This window comes from Podarcis vaucheri, assembly GCF_965113315.1.
Source record: "Podarcis vaucheri genome assembly, chromosome: 2".
NCBI classification, from domain to species: Eukaryota; Metazoa; Chordata; class Lepidosauria; order Squamata; family Lacertidae; genus Podarcis; species Podarcis vaucheri.
Genome location: NC_138760.1, coordinates 39,885,305 through 39,907,708, shown reverse-complemented (window position 1 = coordinate 39,907,708; position 22,404 = coordinate 39,885,305). Strand labels below are relative to the sequence as shown.

Genomic DNA, 22,404 nt, shown 5'->3' with positions numbered 1-22,404 from the left:
GCACCCATTGTGTTAACTTTTCCAACTGCTCTACAGAACCAAATGCATGCTTAACATCATCTTCTCTCTGGGAAAGGGTTTTAATGATTGTCTGGAGGAGCTGTGTAAAATTCAGAAGGCTTGGGCCATCCCTGACACAGAACAGAGGGACAAAATCCGGAAGACCCAGAAAAATATTGTGCTAGAGACCTATTCTGCCTTACTAAGCAGGTAATTATTTGACCCACAAAGATGTCTTTGTTCAGAGAGTTTTGACAGGCTTTGAAAGTTGTGTTCCTGTTTTGAAAGCTATCATTGTCTGTGATGGGTTTATAGATATGTGCAGAATTAGCCCCTCCCCCGGTGTCTGAGGGCCCCCAAGTTATTAGTATGCATTGAGAGGATACCTTTGAAACGTGACTATGAATTGCCATTGTTGAATTTAGTATTTTAGTTTGTTGCCTTTTTTTTCACTCTTCACTTCTCCTACACCCCCAATTGAAATAAATGGATTCTGACCATAAGGGTGGAGGTTGCCAACCTGCCACCTGTGAAGGCCCACATTGGCACACCTGAACAGGAACAATGGACTCTGAGCTTTCTTTTCTTTTCTTTTTTTTTGGGGGGTGAGGTCTCTAGCTCTTCTGGAAAGAAATTTATGAAGCATAATGTACAAGCAACTTTCTAAGCTGGGGATTTAAGCAGAAGGACGGGTATAATACGTCTTCTGGCTCTATAGCAGCCCAGAGCACTTGTTGGAGTTGCAAAGGCTCGCCCACTTCCAACACCAATGGGCTGCGAAGTTAACTCCTTTCCTCATTTTTGGAAGAAAGGATTTGCCTAGGCAGTTGTGATGGGAGAAAGATGGTGAGGAGAGTTAGGATAGTTGCCACCCCTTTGTGGGTTTTTGTTTGTACCAGTAGCTGGCTACATTTGGTTGTAGGTGGATCAAGAAGGCAGCATTTTGTGCACCAAATGTATGTAGTTGTAGCTCAGCCTGCATCACATTAAACTCCCAGCACTGGGAATAAACACAGCAATTCTTTTTCTCTTCAGCCTTGCTGTATAACAGATCTTCGACCGCTTGTAGCAATTGGATAACTTCACTGGAATTGAATGGATTGGGGGAATTCAACATAATGCAATGTTGATTGTTCTGTCAGTACAAGTGGAGGTTTTCCCACCTTTGCCCCCTGAGCCACTCTCAGGGGGCACATGGGAGAGGAAGATGGAAAGCCCCATTGCACCAGCAAATGTTCTTGCACAGGCTTTCATTAGTGGGACTAGTTAGTTGAATCCTGCCCACTGCATGTTGTTCTGGCATCTGGTGAAGAAGTGGAGGGGAATTGAGGAGTGAGAAATCCTGTCCATGCTTGTCACACCTTTTTCTCCCCCTTGCTTTTCCCTTGGCAGGTATGGCAATGTACCTTTTACCAAGAACCCTGAGAAATACATTAAATACAGGGTGGAGCAGGTGGGAGAGATGATTGAGAAACTGTTCGACACATCAGCATGACCTCTCTGCCTGTATGTCTCAGTACTTTCTCAGCCCAGTATGATGGCCCTGAGTTATGCTTGTATTTATCAAATTTATAAATTCCTAAGAACATGATTTATGGGTTGTCTCTTACTTCTTACAAGATCATTGGTTGAAATCTTGCTTGGTGGGTAGGTGTTCCTAAGATACTAGTAATATGTATAGAATTCTCTTTTCTGCACAGGGCTAAATCCTTCTGTATAGTGTGCACACAAGTGCAACCTATAGCTTAAGGATGAGCTAGTTTCTCCTTCAGAGGCACTGCCCTGGCCATTCCTATGTAAGCTTAAAACCCACCTCTCTCTAGTTTTCCTTTTTTATTTTATTTTTTTTTAGTTTCAACAGGAGTACAAGGAACATACAAACACCAACAAACAGTTATCCATAAACAAAAAATCTACTTGTAGATGGCACTTGGGACAGCTGCATGGTGCTATAAGTGGAAAGATGCTGCCACTCACAAAATACAGCAAAGCCTCAATTTATTAAAAATGTCTACAGAGATGGTCAGACCGAAATGGGAGCTAATTGTCTGGAGGTCACCTGGTACAGCCAGCCTAATAAAAGAAAACTCAAGAAAGGCCATCAAGTATCTGCAGTCTTACCCAGCTTAATCAAGCCCTTGCAGATTCCGCTCTGTTGAGTTATTCTGGCTCAGTTTATTTCTTTTTTAAAAAATCTAGAGGTTCTTGCCCTCTTTCCTTGTATGCCCTGTTGAAATGTGTGAGAAGTTATTCCCGAAAAGAAAGGAGGAAATCACTTGTTGATTACTACCAGTGGATATGTAAATGGTAGATAAGTATCCTGAAAGGCCAATAATTGGCAAGAAAATAGGGTAATGGATGCAATTGTAAAGTAATCTCTTCCATGCCTGGTTCAGCATTTATAAGTGAGCCAGAAAGTTCAGTGGAGATTTTCCTGACATGAGGTCATGTGCTGACAGTGTATCTTGGTCTCTTTTTTCATTCCCTTCTCCTCTAGGGACAAGTAAGACTTGGATGTATTTATTTAAAATTTTTCTAAGCTGCTCTTCCTCTGATGGATTCCAGGACAGTGTACAAAGAGATATTAGCATAAAAGCAACACTTGTAACATCTTTCATAATAACTTAGCAATGGGGAGGCAATCAGAGACTAAAGAAACTAAAAGCAGATTGAGGCAGCTTAATGCTTTCAAATGCCAACACCACATTTTATCCTGAACCTGGCAACATTATACTCTGGGCATTGTACTACTTTGGGGAGGGCATTCCAGAGTTGGAGAGCAGAAAGGCATTTTGTGCTGGTTTGGCACAGAACATATGTAGCCATATGCAGACATGCGTTAAGATGTATCTGATAGTATATTTACTTGTACTGCTCGAAAGGTATTGAATTGCACTGTTAGCCATTTGGGGATCTCTACATCGTAGAATTGTAGAGTTAGAAGGGACCCAAAAACTATCTCTATGGATTTCCACTTCAATTAGAGCTCTTAGCTTCAAGGTGTAATTTTTCAATGGTAGATTCAAGAGCATCACCCCTTTCAAAAACCTTCCTTGCAGTGCAGTCACTCCAGAGTGCCTGAAGATTTGAAATAATGTTACATTGTTGGTTATCTTAATGGCACTCAGTAAAGAGCTGAAAAGGTCTCATAGCTATTCCCTGCAGTTTTTGAGTGTTTTTCAGCGGTGATGGTAATGCATCTTCCAAAGATAACCTGCAGATATATTGGATTGTTACTTTTCAACTACTGGATCACAATGTTCTCCTTCTAAAAGAATTGCAGTCCAGGCAATTGATTTCTCTAAATTGCAGTAAGAGCACAGATTGCATCAACACTTGAGGCATTTTTAACAGGGGTCTGATTTTCCTACTTAAAGTTGAAACAGTCCTGAAAATCAGACCCCTGTTAAAAATGCCTCAAGTGTTGATGCAATTGGTGCTCTTACTGCAATTTAGAGAAATCAATTGCCTGGATTACAATTCTAGCTTTATTTTAGAATAATTATTATCTAGCCCTATTGAGCTAGAAACAAACTTGTGGGAACTACATCAAAAACTACTTACATGTGGCCTCCAAGCACAGCATCTCCTGAAAATGAGTCTCCCCAAGGCAAAAACCATTATTGACCAGCGCATGAAGGATATTGAGCAGCAGAATAATCTGGCCTATATTAAGAAATTTAGTGCTTGGTACGCTTATCTGCCCCCCTCCCACTTTGATTTTCGGGCACCTTATTTGTCTACCTTAACCCTTCCAAAACTCAGATGGGCCTTTACACTGGCCAGACTAAATATGTTACCCTCAGCTGTTCTTGAAGGTAGATATCAAAAAAATTCATTCGAGAACCGGCTCTGCCCCTGTGGAGCTGGCTACCTAGAGACTGTGTCACACGTTCTCTTGTCTTGCTCCTTATATAAAGATCTCAGGGACGAGACCATCACGCCGCTCCTATCTGCCATCCCGGGCTGCTCTTGTGAAGCCAAATTGTTCTCACTCCTAGCCAACCAGAACAGCTCGACAACAGAGAAGGTTGCCAAATTTATTGAGAGAGCAATGAGACTGAGAGCTGCTATCTGAATGACATCAGTGTCGTCACCCGGATTCCTCGCCTAGGATCTTATTATTATTATCATTATGTTTTACTATTATTATTTTATTACCTCTGCCAAGTTTTAAGTACTGAGATTATTAATTTATCTGCATCTGGTTATTATTATCTTTCTCCCTGTCCTGACCATCCCTCCGAGGTTATATTTATATTTATAATCTTGCAATTTGGCTGGTCTATTTACTTAACCGACCTGGAACAATCTACCAGAGAAAAGGCCGCCGCCCATGGGACAGAGGGTCATTGATGAATGATAATCCAGCTTCTACCTAGGGTTTTAATACGTCATAAGATTTTATAGTATCTATATTTGTAATGTATTTTTATCGGTGTTTGTCCTTTGATGCTATGGCCTGTCGGCTACGCAAATAAAGTCTCTTCTTCTTCTTGTGGGAAAGAATGAGGAAGAGTGCCATATTCTCAAAGCATTGCTAGGAAGTATGGATGACCTGCTTGTACTCATTGTAGACTTCCACAATTCCCATGACACAACCAACTTTTCTCACCTAACCAAGATACAGAAAAGTTAGGACAAGAAATAGAAAGCTGCTTGAGCTATTTAACACTTAATTTAACAGCTCCTGTGTGATCCCATTGCTGCCTCTGTCTTCAATATTATTAAAAACTCAACATTTGTTTCTTAATGGTAGGTTACCCCCCCCCTCCACTATTTGGTTTTCTTACTAGCAACCTCTACCTTTTATTCACATTTGCATGTCTGCTTCTTGCAAGACTCTGATTTGGCTTTGTTACGCCCGTTCATATGGCACATGCTCACTGCTTGAGTCATGTGTTGTTGAATACTCACAGCTGAAGATATGAACAGACTCCACTGAAATGCACTGTGCCTGAGGGGGCAAGCAGGTCCTGTTTGAGTGCTTGATCTCTGGTCCCATTCACACATGCAATTTGTAGCAAGGGCAGCACACGCAGCAAGTGGTGAATGTGTATTTGTGAGCCAGATAACTTGGATTTGGTACAGTTCCGGCTTTCCACCTGCATGTGCCTTGCACCTTTACTCTTCTCTCAGTATTTGTTCTAGCTAGTTCCTGAGTCGTGTCTCTTCTGTTGTCTTTTTGGGCAGGTGAACTAAGACTGAATGTTATTCCCTTAATCCATCTGGTTGTTTTATCATAGCAGCACTGAAAGGCATCACCTGTACTCCTTTTCTTTTTGTGCATTAGTAATTCTACACTGTCCTTTTATTAGAAAATGCAGATCCGAGGGAAAGAGGAATAGTACACACAAAGATTAATCTAGGTGTAATTGGAGAGCCACATTTCAGTAACTGTACAATGCTGGTAGCAGCAATACACTACCAGATAGGTGAGTGAAAACTACCTGGGCTTTCTAGGAGCAGGGTAGCCCTGGCTACTGCTCTGCTTTTGTTTATGTGCAATATTTATCGATTGCAAGTGAATGAATTTCCCCTTCCTATATTTCCCTCCTGCAGACCTGCACACACCCCTAAACTTGCTCCAAACAGTGCCACCACAACTCTCCAAAGCATATTTGGTGGACAGGCAAGGGGTTGCAGGAGAGAAGTGAAGAAAAGGAAGCCCTGTTGTGTGAGCAGAAGTCTGTTGCAAAAGTGGGCAGACACAACTGGGTGTCACTCATTCTTTCTATTGATAAAATGATTGACAATAATTCAAAAATGCAAATAAACCTAACCTATACACAATAGAAAAATAGTACCACGAAACAAAAATACATAATATCTCCACTAAGCCCCAGATGCTCAACAAAATGAAAAGGTTTTCACCTGCCCACAAAATAATATCAGGGTAAAGCATCTACTGTACTGGAGAACATTTGCTCTGCAACATACGTGAACTGGGAAAACTCTCCACATTTTTTAGGGAGAAGCAATCATTTGTGTCACATCTAAAATACCATTTTCAATGTATTCTTCCTTTTAAAAATTTAATCAGTTCTGAGAAATGCATCTCCTGGAAGACTGCTGAATGCACTCCATTTTCCATAAATCTTTAGATCAAAGCAAATTATGCAGATAGAGGATCGGCAAATATGCATAACTTCAACTCAGTACAAAGCAAGGCTTTAATGCGGCTTTAAGGGTGGCACCATTATTTTTGTTCCCATTTGATTCCATCTAAGTAGTCTTCTCCTGGAGGCTTCCCTGATTCGCATTTCCAAAAGAGCCAGAGTGCGGAAAACAGGAGATGAAACACAACAACCAGTCCAAAGTAGATGAAGAAGAAGAGCCTGTCCACATGGGCAGAAGCTTGTTTGAGATGCTGCGATGACTCTTCAGTTGTCCCACAGTCTGCAAGGTAAAGGAGAAAGACGAGCTGAATGAACACTCAGCTTGCAAGCTTCATATGACCAAAGCACTTGAGGGGGAATTCAAGTGATCTCTTATGCAAACCCTTTCGGGTGATTGCCGCAGAAAACAAAATAAGCAGAACCCGAGATGCTGTTGAAAGGTACATTTGAAGTATTACCGATGGACTTTGGGAAAATAAACAGCTGGTAATTGATGAATTTGAATTTAAACCCCTTTGATATATTTAATACATTCATAGTTCTAGTGTAGATCCAAACCCCTTTCCTAAGCATTGGTGTTTGTTTGGGCCCAGGTTCTTCAACAAATGAATTTTGCCTCTGATCAGAATTCAGAAAATGATTGGGCTTGTTAAATTCTGAATAAAGGAGGTCTTGTACTTTAAGTAGGTTCTTTTCTTTGCAGGATAGATACTTGCTTGGCAAGAGGGAGGACAAAACTGGGACAGAGTTCTCCTGCCTTAAGGCTTCAAGGGTGTGTTGTTGAGGCTCTCATGTTGCTGCAGCTGTCCATCCAGTGGCGTAGCGTGGGGGGTGCGGGGGGGCGGCCGCACCGGGCGCAACATCTGGGGGTTAGGGCTAGGGGGCGCAAATCCACGGGTTAGGGGGCGCAAATCCACGGGTTAGGGGGCACAAATTACTTGCCTTGCCCCGGGTGCTGACAACCCACGCTACGCCACTGTGTCCATCTATTGATATTCAGAACCACCTTTCTGTTGCAACACCATAGCAGAGTTTGGGAGAGAGTGGGGTGGCCCTGCTAGCAATTAATTACACTTCTGATTCTTTTCAGTCATTTTTTGGCACTACACCATCTTCCTGCCACAAAGCCTTCAGTGGATCCAGAGGCTTGCCTGTATCAGGATGTTGTATTGTTAAGACCAGCTTTCCCCAGCCTGGTGCAATACTGGCTGGATCTGATGGTAGTTGAGTTCCCCATGTTTGGGAAAGGCTATTGCACACTGAAATGTGGCTTGCTACCAGTCACCTTGCTTGGGGAATGTCATTCTGTTTTATTTCTTGTTAGCACCTACCGCTTTTCCCATGATCTTTTGTATGTGCAGGATTATTGCTTTGGTCTTTAGGTAGCATAGTGGTAGCCTTTGCCTTTCCCCACTGACATCCACAATTCAGCCAGAGATTTCTGTTGTCAGTAACCAACTTTGTCACCAAAACAGTCTCAATTGTGCTAAGGAATAGTAACACCAGGAGACTGATGTAGTAATAACCTGGAGTTTAGAAAAAAGAGGAAATTAATTGCACAGCTGTTGAGCAAATCATTGGATAATTGTTCTAAACAATTGACTTCAAAAAATTGTTTAGCATAGCTGTAGAATGCCAAAGGGAAACTAGCAGACATGGACTGAAAAACTCAAAATAAGCATGCACATAATTTCCAGTGAAACCATCATTTTTATAAAACATTATTTTTACGTCGATTGCCAGAAAGGAGGGCTGGAGCTGCCTGCTTGGCCTTGATGTTTGGTCTTTGTGACCACTCTTTTGACGGCATTACATTCCTTAGTGATAATGTGCTGCAAAGTAAGGAATTTTTATAGTAGTGTGAGCTGAGGCTTAACCAAGAGGTTTCAACCAGGATGAAGAAAACAAGGCAGAGCTAAAAGATTGAGCAGAGGAAAAGCATGAAGTGATTTCAAAAGATGAGGGAAAGGTTTTTGTACTGTATTGCAAAGGACAAGAGAACCAGGCACAGGGAACAAAAAAGTGACAAGTTTGAAGAGGCACACGATGAAGGCAATCCTTATAGTGTTATTCATTGCAGGAACAGGAGCAATAAAGAATTGGGTTTCGGAGGGAATTAGCAAGTGTTTTGGCAGTATCAGAAAATGATGGAAGTTGAGCAATAAGCGGAATCGAGTTCCACCTGTACTGACAATTGCTTACTTGCACCACTCATTCCTACCATCCATCAGCCTAAACCAGAGAGGGGGAACCTGTGCTCCCCCAGCTGTTGCTTTACAACTCCCATCTCCCTTACCATTGGCCATTCAAAGAGGAGGCTGCTGGGAGTTGGAGCCTAACAACATCTGGAGGGCCAGAAGTTCCCCATCCCTGACCCATGTGTATGCCAGACATGTTGTTAAACACATCATTCTCATGTCGCCACCCCACCCCATTGTAGGAATAGCTAAGGCCTGAATCTCACTCACACAGGCCCACTTAAAAAAAAATATTTTGTAAAAGAGGACACTGCTGATGTGTTTAGCATCAGGGGCAGGCAGACTTTTAGTTTTGCACATTGTATTCTATTAGAATGTCAGGATCTACAAACCAGTGCCTGTTTCAAAATGGTGTGTGCTTAGAATTAAATAATTCTGAGCCCGGGAATTTGCTTCTAAGTTCCAGAACTGAACAGAGCTCCTGGTTCTTCAGTACAAAAATCCATACCCAGTTACCTTAAACTCTCTTCATTTCACCAATATCATTTAGGATGGGTAGTGGGGGAGTCATAGAACAGAATAATATAATTATAGTGTTGGAAGGGACCCCATGGGTCATCAAGTCTGATCTCCTGCAATGCCTGAATCTCAGCTTAAGTATTGGTGACATTTTGTTGCTATTATTCTTAAACAACAGTGAGTCAGACTCCTGGTCAATACACCACAAATCACCCAAAGATTCATCAGTAGAACAGATCGACCTTCTGCCTATCTCTATTAATATGATATTTAGTTTGGCCATGTGCATGCATGTGGAAAAGAACGAAACCTTCACTTTGCAGTCTTGTAACAGCCATTAAAACTGGACTGGGAAGGAGCATATGAGTCATGGCTCATGACTCATCCTAACAAATGTCTCTTATTCATCAACAAAGTCAACCATGTTTGAAAAGCAAGGGGTGTGTGTGTGTGTGTGTGTGTGTGTGTGTGTGTGTGTGTCCTGCCCATGTAAGCAGCCTTCTCTTTTGCTCCTCTCCTGCCCTGACTCCATACAAATCTAGAGTTGTGATGAGGAACTACAAATCCTTCCACAAGGGCTGCACAATGACAGCCTTACAATTTTATGCATATAGGAAGACACGCCCACACCCACCCACCTCCCTCCCTCCCTTTCTGTAAGCAGCTATGCAGTGTATAAAATGGTGAATATTGCCGTTTGATGTAAGAACCATTTGATTAACCTTAATTAAGAGAATTTAGGCTCTTGTTCCACAGCACTCTAGCTCATTCCTGTGCGCCTCAGTGCACAACAAAGGATATTCTGAGTTAGGGTGAAGAAATGTGTGCTGGGAGGGGAGCTCTCAACTAAACCGGCGCATTGTTTTTCTTATTCACAAGAAGTGCTTGGGGAAGCACTGCACAGTAGGAAGAACATTTAGCCGCTCACCAAAATGACCTCCCTCTGGCAAGCTCTCCTTCCCACCTCTGTGACCTATAGTTCACTATACTCTGCCTTGATGCTGTCTTCCTTTTAAAAATAAAAATAAATAAAAGTCTGCCTATTTCTCTAAAGAAACCCAGGGCTCATCCACACTTACCTTTTAGCCCTGCACTTTCTAGGCACAATTCCAAACTTTAAAGCACCATGTCTGAGCATTATTTATTTATTTTGCCCCAGCACTTTCCTTGTGAAAACCTGCTCTTTAATGCTGAATCAGAACAAACGGGTTTCTCATGGATTGCCATTTGCTGGGATTCAGCTTTTAAGAGTGGGTTTTTGTGCTCAGACACGGTGCTTTAAAAGCAGGGGCCTGTGCCTAGAAATGCAGCCTGACAGGAAGTATGGATGAGCTCTCAAGGTGACTTACAAAAACAAAACAACCCCTGACACACTAAAATTTAACAATATCCAGTCCCTTTAACAAATTCCAGCAGCTAAAACACAGAACTTATCCAGCAAAAATTAACTAAAGGCACTTTGACAGGAAAGACTATTGTAAGTACAGTGGTACCTCAGGTTAAGAACTTAATTCGTTCTGGAGGTCTGTTCTTAACCTGTAACTGTTCTTAACCTGAAGTACCACTTTAGCTAATGGGACCTCCTGCTGCCGCTGCGCCGCCGCTGCATGATTTCTGTTCTCATCCTGAAGCAAAGTTCTTAACCTGAGGTACTATTTCTGGGTTAGCGGAGTCTGTAACCTGAAGCGTATGTAACCCGAGGTACCACTGTAAAGAAATAAAGAGTAGTACTATTTCAGTGTGATAGGGAAGTTTACCATGAAGTCCGCCACCTCAAGACTGATCATGACTGGCTTCTCTAAGAGAAGCCTGAGGAGTCTTCAGCTCGCCAGTGCTCTTCCCCTGTCCCTGGCAATCTCCCTGAAGCCATGCCCCCTCCTCAGGTGACCAGGAGGGCTCAATCCTCATGCTCATTGCCATGTGCTGGGCAAGGGAGTGCACCCTCTCCTCCCCACGTACCACAGAGGGGATGGAAATCAAGTTCTCCTGGCTTTTCACCTAAGGAGAGGGAAAGGCCTAATCTTGCTACTCAGCCTGCTGAAAAAGAGACAGCGTTTGTCCATTGCATCTCTGCTGATCTCCAATAAGCTGCTGGGGGCAGCTTTTATGTCCATTGTGGTACATCAGCTTTTTTTGGGGGGGAGTTAACCCCCCACTCACTGCACTCCATAATGTGTGTTTCTCCCTCTAATTGGTTACCAACATTACAGGAAATTGCGCCACAGGCTGCCATTTTGGGCTATGGCCCCATGTGGCTTGTAAGGCCAGTGTGGTGAGAGCCAGTGTGGTGTAGTGGTTAAGAGCGGTAGTCTCGCAATCTGGGGAACCGGGTTTGCGTCTCCGCTCCTCCACATGCAGCTGCTGGGTGACCTTGGGCCAGTCACACTTCTCTGAAGTCTCTCAGCCCTACTCACCTCACAGAGTGTTTGTTGTGGGGGAGGAAGGGAAAGGAGATTGTTAGCCGCTTTGAGACTCCTGAAGGGGAGTGAAAGGCGGGATATCAAATCCAAACTCTTCTTCTTCTTCTAATACGATTCCGCCTGCGGTTTTGCTACTTAATTTTTCCTGGCCTGTTCCACTTACTGAGCAATGGGTTGCAGGAAGAAGAGCCTGGCAAGGAGCCAATGAGTGAGGAGTGGAACACCAGGTAAGCCAACAGCAAGGTGATCATGTATGCCAGCCTGTCTTTGAGTGGGATAAGGAAGCCACAGAGATCCGCTACCACGAGTGCCAGGCTTGGCACAATTACAGAGAGGACGATTCGCATTCCTGTGTTTTCTAACTTCACCTAGAAAAGAAGTTGGGGTTTGTGGTTGAAAGGAATGAGCATTTGAGCCTTTCAGCATTTCGCAAAACATCGGCATTGGTTGGCAAAGTGGCTGGATAAGTTGTATTTATTTATTTAATCAACCTCCCTCTAATAAGTAAATACCAAAAGAAGAACACAAGCTTTGGCACTTTCCACTACTGCCATCTAATGTGGAATTGGCGAAGTCAAGCAGCGTTTTAAAAGCCGCTTGCCTAAGTTGGTCATTCATGCCCTTCTGGCCATTAATGTAGAAAGAAGCAAAGTCATCTAAAAGCGGACGTTCGCAAAAAGCTGCACTGAATCTTCTTAAGTGAACATTTTTGTCATTAAAAGCAGACTTTGAACCCCCTCCCTGTGAACTTTTTCTAGACCGGGGTGGGGAACCTGCAACTCACCAGACGCTGCTCAAATACAAATCCCATCATCCTTGACCATTGACCAAGGTGGCTTGGGCTGATGGGAGTTTAAGTCCAACAACACCTGGAGGGCTTCATGCTCTCCATCCCTGATCTAGTTCTACCTTACAAGGGTACCTTGTTGTCAGGATTACAAAAAAATGTACGCGGAGTGCTCTCAACCCTCTGAAATGCTACAATAAAAACCATGTTGCAGCAGCAAACTAAAGATGCTCCTTAAATCTGGGGTGTGGAACCTGTGTCTCTCCAGGTGTCAGTGGACTAAAAACCCCATCATCTCTGACCACGGATTGGCCTTGCTGTCTGAGGCTGATGGGAGTTGGAGTCCAATAGCATAGGTTCCCTGCTGCAAGCACAGTTCACGTTTCCAAGAAGAGCATTCCCTGCAGCTCCTCTCCCAAGTAGTTTGCTCTGTCTCACTTGCCTTCTTTGCTTTCGCCAGCAGGGCTGAAGGCACATGGTGCAGGGAGGTTCTTCACTGTGACATTCCCACGCACCCCAATCAGATGAGAGGGCAGGACCCAGCAGAGAAGCCCCTTGCATGCCTTCTCCGAGTTATAGTCCAATTTAATCTCCTTACCATAACTACAAAGCAAGGCTGTGGCAAATTCTTCAGGCTGCTGACTTTGACATCCGTGACAAGGTATTCACGCTTTAAATTCAGAATCTGGTTTTGAATGGAGACGTTGAATTCCAGCTCATTGACTTGAAAGAGTTAAACACACACACACACACAAGTTCTATGGATATTCAATGGAAGTATAAGAGAGATTTTAGGAGTCCAATCGATCATCTATGCTCCCTTCAATAGAAGGAGTTGCATCTAAGTTGGAAAGAGCCCCAAGGACCATAAAGTCAGGCTACCCCAAGACATGTTCCCCTTAAGGCAAACCTCACGTGGGCATACCCTCCAACATTTCTCTGATGAAAATAGGGACGTCCCATTCCATAATGATAATTTTACTATTTATACCCCACACATCTTATTGGGTTGCCCCAGCACTCTAGCCAGCTTCCAACCAGCATAAAAACGTAATAAAACATTAAACATTTTATTTTAAAAACTTCCCTATACAGTGGTACCTCAGGTTAAGTACTTAATTTGTTCCATAGGTCCATTCTTAACCTGAAACTGTTCTTACGCTGAAGCACCACTTTAGCTAATGGGGCCTCCTGCTGCTGCCATGCCGCCGGAGCACAATTTCTGTTCTCATCCAGAAGCAAAGTTCTTAACCTGAGGTACTATTTCTGGGTTAGCGGAGTCTGTAACCTGAAGCGTCTGTAACCCGAGGTACCACTGTACAGGATTGCCTTTAGACAGCTCAGGTGTCAGATAATTCCATACCCTCCAACATTTCTCCAATGAAAATAGGGGGGGGGGAGTGGGATATTCCGGGATCAAATCAGAAACCAGGACGGCTTCTCTAAATCAGGGAGCTCCCTGGAAAATAAGGACACATGGAGGGTTGGAATACGGAACTCTTATTTGACGTGGTAATTGCCGGTACAGGTGCATAATGGCTGTGGCAGGTGAAGGGCAGGCCACAAGAATGACACAGGAGACTGGTATTGGGTTGAATTAGGCCACAGCTTTATTGATTCCAGGAAAGAGTAGGTTTGGCTAAGGCATTGGGTATGTATCCTGCATCAGGCAGCCTGCCTGCTGCCTGATAAGAACCTGGTGGGGTCAAACCTGTGCTAGGGAGTCGCTCCCCAACATGGATTGGATGCCACGACTCCACACGGGCAGCCATTGAGAGAGGTGTAGTGACCCTTTGGTCCCTCAGTGGACTCCCGGACACAGTCACCCCACCTGAACTGAGGGGTGGGGGGACACAGACAGGCAACTTGTCCTTTCTCCTCACTGATTCCTTCACTTTTAGTAACTACTTCCTAAAGTAGATCACTTCCTTTCAGGCTTCCTTCCTGCTACTTCTCCTAGCTCAGTCAGAATGAACATGGGCTTCTGATGACTTCTTGGCTCCATCTTGTAACAACTATACCTAGAATAGGTTTGTTTGCCATGAGTAATCAAACTTTTTTATTTGCCCTTTCAACCAGCAGTCTTGCCAGGTTGCACTACATTTACCAGATTCTGACATTTACCAGATTCTGACATTTACCAGATTCACTACATTTACCAGATTCTGACATTTACCAGATTCTGACATTTGCATTGCCCAGCATACGCAGGCACCTCACTTACCCGTGTTGGCTAGAGAGGAGAAGCTCAGAGTGCAGCGAGTGCTGTCTCGTGGGTAGTATAAGAGATCAAAGTTGCAGTTGCTGTCGATGCGCAGAGAGAGCGCAAACTCCACTTTCCCATCACTGTGAAGCACTATGGGAGGCGACTCTGTTTTCCATACCACTTCAAACCTTCAGTAAGCAAAAGGAGCTGTAAGATAAGGGGGACAGCAGAGGAGAGTCCTCAGACCTTCCTTGCTCCCTGTGACATGTTTTGACATGTAGAATGGCATCTACTAGGAACTCGCCCACAAGGTGAGTGTTTGGGTCACCTGGGCAGGTGGATAAGAAAAATGAGCAGGGGTGGTGGTACAGGAAGAGCTGAGTGAAGGGAGGCAACCACTCTGTAGCTCAGCTTCCTATGAAAAGGTCAGCTTTGTGTTACTAGACCAGTTCCTCACTCAAGGTTTAATGTCCTGTTTTCACACATTGTAGTATGAAGATACACAATGCTGAATGAAAATGGGGAGGAATGAAATCCAGAAAAGGAATTTATGCTTAGCTAAAGTTTCCCTTCCGCCGGTATGTTACACTCTTCTGTGTTTGTGGAGAATTACTCCTATCAGTTGGTGCATTGGCCAAGAGAGAGGCGGTACAGCGCCTTGTCAGATTATTCTGTGTGCAAGGCTATATAGGTTTCTGCCTTCAAGGAGATGGGTGCTTTGCAAAAGGAGTGGACAAATTCATGGCAGGTGGGTACATTTCAAAGGAGCATACCTCTGGGGACCTGATGCCACAGGTTGCAGGTGGGAAGCAATGGGATGGTTGTCATCATCTGGCCCTATATGCAACATCCTAGGGACTTTGGGTCTGGTACGGTGTCGAATGCTGTTCTCACATTTTCCTATTCCTTTCCACATTCCCTCTTTCACTGATGAGGACTCTGGGCCCCTCTAGATGTTGCTGGACTCCAGTTCCCAGCATTCCAGAATATTAGTCATGCTGGCTGGGGCTGATGGGAGCTGCAGTCCAACCATACCTGGAGGAGGGCTTCAGGGTCTCTACCCCCGTCCTGTACCTTTTTCAGGGTCAGAGACTGGAGAAACCCTTGGGACATATGTGGAATGGTACATTTTTCAAGGCTACTTACGATTCTTGAACTGTGAGGGAAGGAGTCCACACTGAACCCCAGGGCACAGTGATGGTGGTGAAGGGGAACTCTGTCTCATTCCACGCCAGCTGTTCAGCATACCATGACTGAGGATTTCAGTGAAAGGAAACGTTAATCTTGACTGTATCCTCCTCCCCACTCACCCACCCTTTCAAATCTAAAATCTGCTTCACTCACCAACTGTATCACTTCAGCATCCCATGGACATGATCAAGCTAATTATTTGACCAGGAAGTGTGAGCAGACAGTGTGGAGAGTGGAGCCTGCCTTCAGGACCGCTCTATCTCCTATTACTTCCCAGTTCTTTGATAAGAAAGACTAAGCATTACCTGATAAAGCACGAGGACAGATGAGATAGTGTATTGCATGATGTCCTGGTGGATAAAGAATTCAAGGTCAAACATGCACAAATAGATGCACGCACACACACACACACACACACTGTAAAGTTCATAGAAGAATTTTCAAGAAAACACGGTTCCAAAAAGTCTGCCTTTTTATGTTGGCCAAAAAAATCTGTTGTCACTTCCATATGACAGCTGTAGCTTGGGAGACATCTATACTCAGTTTCATCATCATCATCATCATCATCATCATCATCATCATCATACTGCCCTATAGGTAAGGTAAAGGTAAAGGACCCCTGGATGCTCAAAGGTGACTATGGGGTTGCGGCGCTTTTCTCACTTTCAGGTTGAGGGAGCCAGCGTTGGTCCACAGACAGCTTTCCGGCTCGTGTGGTCAGCATGACTAAACCATTTCTGGCGCAACAGAACACTGTGGTGGAAACCAGAGCACACAGAAACGTTGTTTACCTTCCCACCACAGTGGTACCTATTTATCTACTTGCACTGGCATGCTTTTGAACTGCTAGATTGGCAGGAGCTGGGACCGAGCAATGGGAGCTCACCCTGTGGCGGGGATTTGAACAGCCAACCTTCCGATCGGCAAACCCAAGAGGCTCGTGGTTTAGACCACAGCGCCACCCGCATCCCCTTACCCATATACTCTATACCCCTTACCCTATACCCATGGGTGTGTGTATATATATATATATGCTTTCGTAGATTTTCACGGGTACAGGAATGCAGGTTTTGGTGTCTTCGGGTGTCTTCCCGTGTAAGAGTCGGGGTGTCTGTGCGACGTTTCGACGAGGTCTCACTCGTCATCTTCAGGCTGGTGCTTTCGGCTTCTTGTTACTGGAAAGCACCAGCCTGAAGATGACGAGTGAGACCTCGTCGAAACGTCGCACAGACACCCCGACTCTTACACGGGAAGACACCCGAAGACACCATAACCTGCATTCCTGTACCCGTGAAAATCTACGAAAGCATATATATATATATATATATATATATAATCCTTGTTTGCAGACAGAATGTGAATTTGTAAGCGTGGTATAAGTTGTTATACCTACCACATGAAGCACGTTAGACATCTCTATCTTGACATCCACCACAAGGGGGCCGTTTCCATTTCTGGGCATCAGGGATGGGGAATATGTATTCAGCAGTGACTCTAATAACTTCACTTCCAAGGAGTTGATAGATTCTTGCCAAGTCATCTGAGGCAAGGCTGCTAAAAGCAAAATACACAAGTACTCTGTTTCAGAGCTGTTCATATAATACAGTCCATCTCAAACCAAACATTAATTCTTTAATGTTGGAAATACGGAGGATATTTGCAGCAAATTATTCCACTCACAACTATTAGGCAACAGAACTATTTTGTTCTGCGAGGGCTATTCATATATGTATTTGTAGGATTTCTTTCTTTCTTTCTTTCTTTCTTTCTTTCTTTCTTTCTTTCTTTCTTTCTTTCTTTCTTTATCAATTTAATTTTTACAATTAAAACAATTTACAATAATCCAAATACAAAATACCATGTAGGATTTCTTATTCACGTTTTACCATAATGCCCCAGGGCTGTTTATAAAGCTCAAACGCAAACTGAATCAAATTTCTCCCTCATCCTTAGTGTTACATGAGGAATATGTGCTTTTAAAAATTCATTTGAACAATCCTTCCTGACAGTAAGAGCTGTTCGACAGTGGGATTTGCTGCCAAGGAGTGTGGTGGAGTCTCCTTCTTTGGAGGTCTTTAAGCAGAGGCTTGACAACTATATGTCAGGAGTGCTCTGATGGTGTTTCCTGCTTGGCAGGGGGTTGGACTCGATGGCCCTTGTGGTCTCTTCCAACTCTATGATTCTATGATTCTAGGTCCCTCCCTCCCTCTTCTACCCATTGAAAGGGTAAGTGATGATTCCCTATATATGTATGAGTTTAGGTGCATATTTGCCATTTCCTCACATTTTATTTTGCTTGCATATAGGAAAAGCTGTTTCCTAGAACATTGCTTTTGCCCTTCTCTGTGGGTTTTTTTTTTTTTTTTTTAAATAAAGCTTTACCCTCTAACAATCCAAAATTGCTTCTGCATTACATTAGTGGAACCAAGAGCAGGCACCTATCGGTTAGACTATATGGGTTGCATCCAACGTTGTAATAAGTGAATGTTCCATAAGAGTAAGGATTTCTGCTTCTCCTCCTCTCCTTCCCCCACCTGCCCCCTAAATCTGTTGTAGGGCTTTCCTCCAATCATCTGAAGCCAATTTGGGGAGGGTGGGCTGGGGAGAAAGTCCTGTTGTGCAAGTGGAAATCCTTCTGCTGGTGGGACACAGTAACTGAATACAGTGGTACCTCAGGTTACATACACTTCAGGTTACAGTCTCCGCTAACCCAGAAATAGTACCTCAGGTTAAGAACTTTGCTTCAGGATGAGAACAGAAATCGTGCTCCGGCGGTGTGGCGGCAGCAGGAGGCCCCATTAGCTAAAGTGGTGCTTCAGGTTAAGAACAGTTTCAGGTAAAGAACGGACCTCTGGAACGAATTAAGTACTTAACCCGAGGTACCATTGTACTGCCCCAAGTGCATACAGCGTTAAAAAAAAAGGAAGTTCCTCTTACCTAGCACCAAGAGGAAGAGATTCAGGCAGATCCTTGTCACCGTCATCTTTTTTTCAGGTCCTGCAATATGAAAGCATGGGCAGCAGGCTCTAATGCAAGGTAAATTCGACACCAATTCATAGCACAGAGAGCCAAAACGACCATTTGTCACACAAGGTTGGTGGCACAGCTAGAGCATGAAGCTGCCAGTGAAAAGGAGATTGAAATTTCAATTCTGCTAGTTCTGAACTCTGAAGTGGCTTCCAGGTGTGTAGGACTGCCTAACAATACTTTCATGGGAATTCTCACATTACAAAGCACGTAATCTTACAAAAATATGTATCTCTCTCTGTTCTCCACTGAGTGAGGGCTACTTGAGCTTCTCCACTCACGGCTTTCTGGAAGTTATCATCTCTAGGTATTGGCTTCTGCCTTATCTTCCCAGGCTGTGGGGCAGTCAAACAATACTTATTATTCTGTAACCACATGAACACAGGACAAGAGATTCAACAAAATCTACATGCCTCTGGACCCCCCACAGGATAATTTGCAATCAACACGCACTTATTCATCATACCTGCAGAAGATGCCACACTGTTCACATCAGACATGAGGTAAGGGCTGCCCTGAGCATCACAGAACCAGTTTTTATATAGGCCATTTACTACGATATCTCTTTTGGGGGATGGATTGTAATGTCAGCCTGCCATGCTTCAATTCATGAACAACAAAGCTCTGCAACCCTCTAGTTTTCTTTCTACCAACAGCTGCCCTTTGGGAGATAATTTCCTGGGCTTTCATTGCATTCCCAGCAACAACAACAGTCCATTGTGAAACAACACAATGGAAATGTGTGTGTGTGTGTAGAGGGGTGTAAATTGCCATAAAGAGAAGTATGAATTAGTTCTCTGCATCACTAACCAAACAAAACCAACACCTTGTTTATTATGTGCTTAGATGCTGGTGTGTGTTCTCTTTCATTTCTTTCTGTCTACCAACCAACTACATTTGGGGAAATGAAATATAGGGTTTATCTCAGTATTTATTTCCAGCCAATGAAGATTTAAACATGGACTCACGTCTTTGCAAATAACTGCTATTAGAATACATTTTTAAATATTTCACAGAAAGAGGGACAACTCGAGTCTGAAGCAACTACACAATCAAAATAAGTGGTGTGTTGTTTTTAAAATTAGTAACCGCTTTTCAAAAGTTCAAAGCTGTGAAATAAATCATACAAGGATAAAAACCACTCTAAAACAAAACAATTACAAGTAAAATAAAATAAAATCTTGCCACCAATTTGGTTGCTCAAAGCACATAGTGTGTCTTGCTAGCCTATTCTACCCCTTACAACAACCTTCTAAGGTAGGCCACTATTACTATCTCCTTATTGCAGATGCGGGACTGAGGCTGAGAGCTAGCAATCTACTTGAGGGCCCCTACTGAGTTCGTGGCAGAAGTAAGATGCGAAGCAAGGGCTTTCCTGATTGCTAAGCCTCTAAAGCATGAATCCCATGCACACACTTCCCTGGGGGTAAGGTCACCGTAGAGCAATTCTGCACCAAACTTGCACAGAAGGACTGCTGCCAGCCCCTCTGCCACACTAGTTCTGTATGCAGGACAAATCTCTCCAACCCTTGCCTTGTGACAGCCAAACGCAAGCCGAGAGAGAGCATTTTGCAAAGAGTTGGTTCAAACCCGACACTAACAAATGAATGAGCAGCAGGCTAACACTCATGATGCAGAACAAAAGTCAAAGGTGCAGGGTCCTTGTCCCACACAGCAGGCACAGAGCTGCCAGGAAATAAATAATTGGTAAAACAATTCTGTTGCGTGAGGCAGAGCTCTGGGAGAAAATGGATTTCTGGGGTTCTTCAAGTCCTCCATTAACCAGCTCTAAACAACTGAAAGCTAAAAGGACTCCTATATACATCCTAAAATCCCATTATACGTCTCGCTCTCAGGGCACTCACTGTATGCAGCTGCACAAAAATAAAACGATTATCTTTTATGAGACTATTGCCAGTTTGTATAAGAGCAGGCAGGTAAGGGCAGCGATATGATTGCTGCTACTGATGCTGTTTATTTTATTTTCAACCCTCCCCCAAAAGTAGCTATTTTGTTGGGGGGGTGTTAATATTTTATTTCAACGTTTGCATTATTTTATAATGGTTTAGCAACGTGGCTCCTTTCTAATTCTCTCACCCGTTTAATAACACAATATAATGTCGTCGTCATTATACTTCCTTATTACAAACAAAAAGAAACAACCCTTGTTCAAAACTTTGCCTTTTAAGAAGGTTCAATGGGCAGGTAAACTGTTCCTGAGCCAAGTTGGCATTCAATCCTTGTTGGAAATATCTGATAAAGAATGGATGGTGAATTCTCCCCCCCACCCTTTCTTTTGTAGGAGGGAGAGCTGTCTCAGTTGGTTTGTGTTAAGTTGTGGGTGAACATATCAGACAACACAGCGATTCTTCAAACAGCTCTTGTTTATTCACAGACCAGGACAGAACTGAACTGCAGGGCTCAGTCAGCCTGCTTATATAGAGCTCCAGTACCACGTTACTGTAACAACTTTCTAAAACTATCCAATCACTGAACGTCACTTTTGATCCTTCATTTGCATAACTATTTACAGTATCCCCCTGCTGGCCCAGGGTGAGAACCTCAGTACATAACAGTTTGCAACCTGTGAGCCAGAGAGTATGGCTGCAGCTAAAGTTGCAGCTCCCCCCATCCTGACCCACTTTGTCCCCTTTCCTCAATCTGCTGTGGAGCAACACAGGAATGCTGCTTCCCCCAGGAAGATAATATCACATCACGTCCTCGGCTGTCACTGTTGTGGAGTGCTGAGCCATTTGTGCTTGTGCCTATGAACAATTTCGGAAATGGTCTGTCTCAAGCAGACATATTCACATCCGCTAACAGTAGGGATAGAAGCTCCTTGAACATTTCCCAAGAAGATAGGCAGGGGTCACCTTGGACGGGTTTTAAACTGGGATATCTCAAGTCAGTCCAGTATTAAATGAAACATGGCATAAAAAGGAATCCCAGTGGTATTGAAAGGACACTGTTCATAGATATGAAGAACTAGAAAGTCGCTGTTCAGGGCTTGGATGACCCACCTCTCTCCCCACCTGAACTGATCTAATGAATGTATCCCACATTCTACCAATTTCTTAAAAAAAAAAAGTTGACTCTCTATCTTTAAATCTGGATTACCCCATAAATTAATTTGGCATGAGCATATGGGTTGAATTCTAACTGTCATAGAGCTTGTTTTTGCCCCTGGTTTGGATTAAACTAAGGCAGCCTTCTCTGAAATTTCTTTTCATCTGACACATTCATTATTTGCTCAGTTCTTGTTAGCTACTTATTCTCTCTCTGTGATTCACGACACGTCTTTCCCATCCTGCACAATTATTTCGTGTTCTGAGCAGGTAGAGATGGAATAGCTCCCAGACCTGGAGATAGATGGTTTGTTTGGATAGCACCGTTTTACCTCTGTTTTTCTCCACAATTCTCTCCCTCCCACCCCACCCCACCCTCTACAATGATCTGTGAGTGCACACATGCAGGTTCAAGTACCTGGGCGGGTCCCCCCCCTTCTTTTTTTGCTGAAAGGGCTGGGCAGTTCATGTTCCTGGCAGCCCATCTGGCATGAGTCCATTGGCCAAAGAAGGGAAGCTTTTAGCATTTTGTCCAAACAATAGCATTACTGGAATCCTTTCATTTGAGGGGAAATCAATTTCCTTCTGGATGTATGTTTAATTGCGCTTTTTTTGTTTGAAATCAATCAGGACACAAAGACTGTTTAGATTAAGAGCCAGCCATAACGCTTCAAAATCATACACCCACTTGAGCGCTGCCGGGCTTTTATGCATGAAGCACTAGCAAACAATGTATTGCCGTTCAGAGGAGAAGAAATGTGATGACCTTTTAATTAACACTGTTTATTCCCAGCACAGCAGTGCATAGATACCGGTCAGGTTCAGATTAGTTCTGCCTGTTCAGTTCAGTAAACTCTTGCAGGGGAAAAAGA

General features: G+C 43.6%; 2 protein-coding genes and 1 long non-coding RNA gene across 19 annotated transcripts in view; 2 read left to right on the top strand and 1 right to left on the bottom strand.

Moving 5' to 3' along the window:
• Positions 1-1,591, top strand: part of EXOC7 (exocyst complex component 7) — a 32,418-nt gene extending 30,827 nt beyond the window's left edge. For all 17 annotated transcript variants that reach the window (XM_082203659.1, XM_082203654.1, XM_082203658.1 and 14 more), the window contains 2 exons: positions 77-210; positions 1,393-1,591. In XM_082203659.1, coding sequence (XP_082059785.1) covers positions 77-210; positions 1,393-1,495 — 237 coding nt within the window. In that variant the 3' untranslated portion in view covers positions 1,496-1,591. The remainder of the gene's footprint in view (positions 1-76; positions 211-1,392) is intronic.
• Positions 1,592-4,529: 2,938 nt separating this feature from the next.
• ZACN (zinc activated ion channel) lies at positions 4,530-19,161 on the bottom strand. Its single transcript, XM_082204281.1, has 10 exons — positions 18,934-19,161; positions 18,378-18,437; positions 16,834-16,994; positions 15,746-15,790; positions 15,396-15,502; positions 14,268-14,437; positions 12,642-12,766; positions 11,420-11,624; positions 7,451-7,645; positions 4,530-6,399 (listed from the first exon to the last, which is right to left on the bottom strand). Exons 1-10 carry the CDS (start codon positions 18,965-18,967, stop codon positions 6,200-6,202), a joined length of 1,302 nt encoding a protein of 433 aa, XP_082060407.1. The 5' UTR covers positions 18,968-19,161; the 3' UTR covers positions 4,530-6,199.
• LOC309522010 lies at positions 18,067-21,862 on the top strand. Its single transcript, XR_014214811.1, has 3 exons — positions 18,067-18,970; positions 19,756-19,893; positions 20,770-21,862. It is a non-coding gene; the product is annotated as an uncharacterized lncRNA (long non-coding RNA).
• Positions 21,863-22,404: the final 542 nt, after the last annotated feature.

Coding starts and splice junctions, on each gene's coding strand:
- ZACN (XM_082204281.1), bottom strand. CDS start 18,967: ATGTCTGATGTGAACAGTGTGGCATCTTCTGCAG. Junction 18,438..18,933: donor CAGTGTGGCATCTTCTGCAG/GTATGATGAATA, acceptor TTCATATTGCAG/GACCTGAAAAAAAGATGACG. Junction 16,995..18,377: donor TCTCTTCCTCTTGGTGCTAG/GTAAGAGGAACT, acceptor TTTTGCTTTTAG/CAGCCTTGCCTCAGATGACT.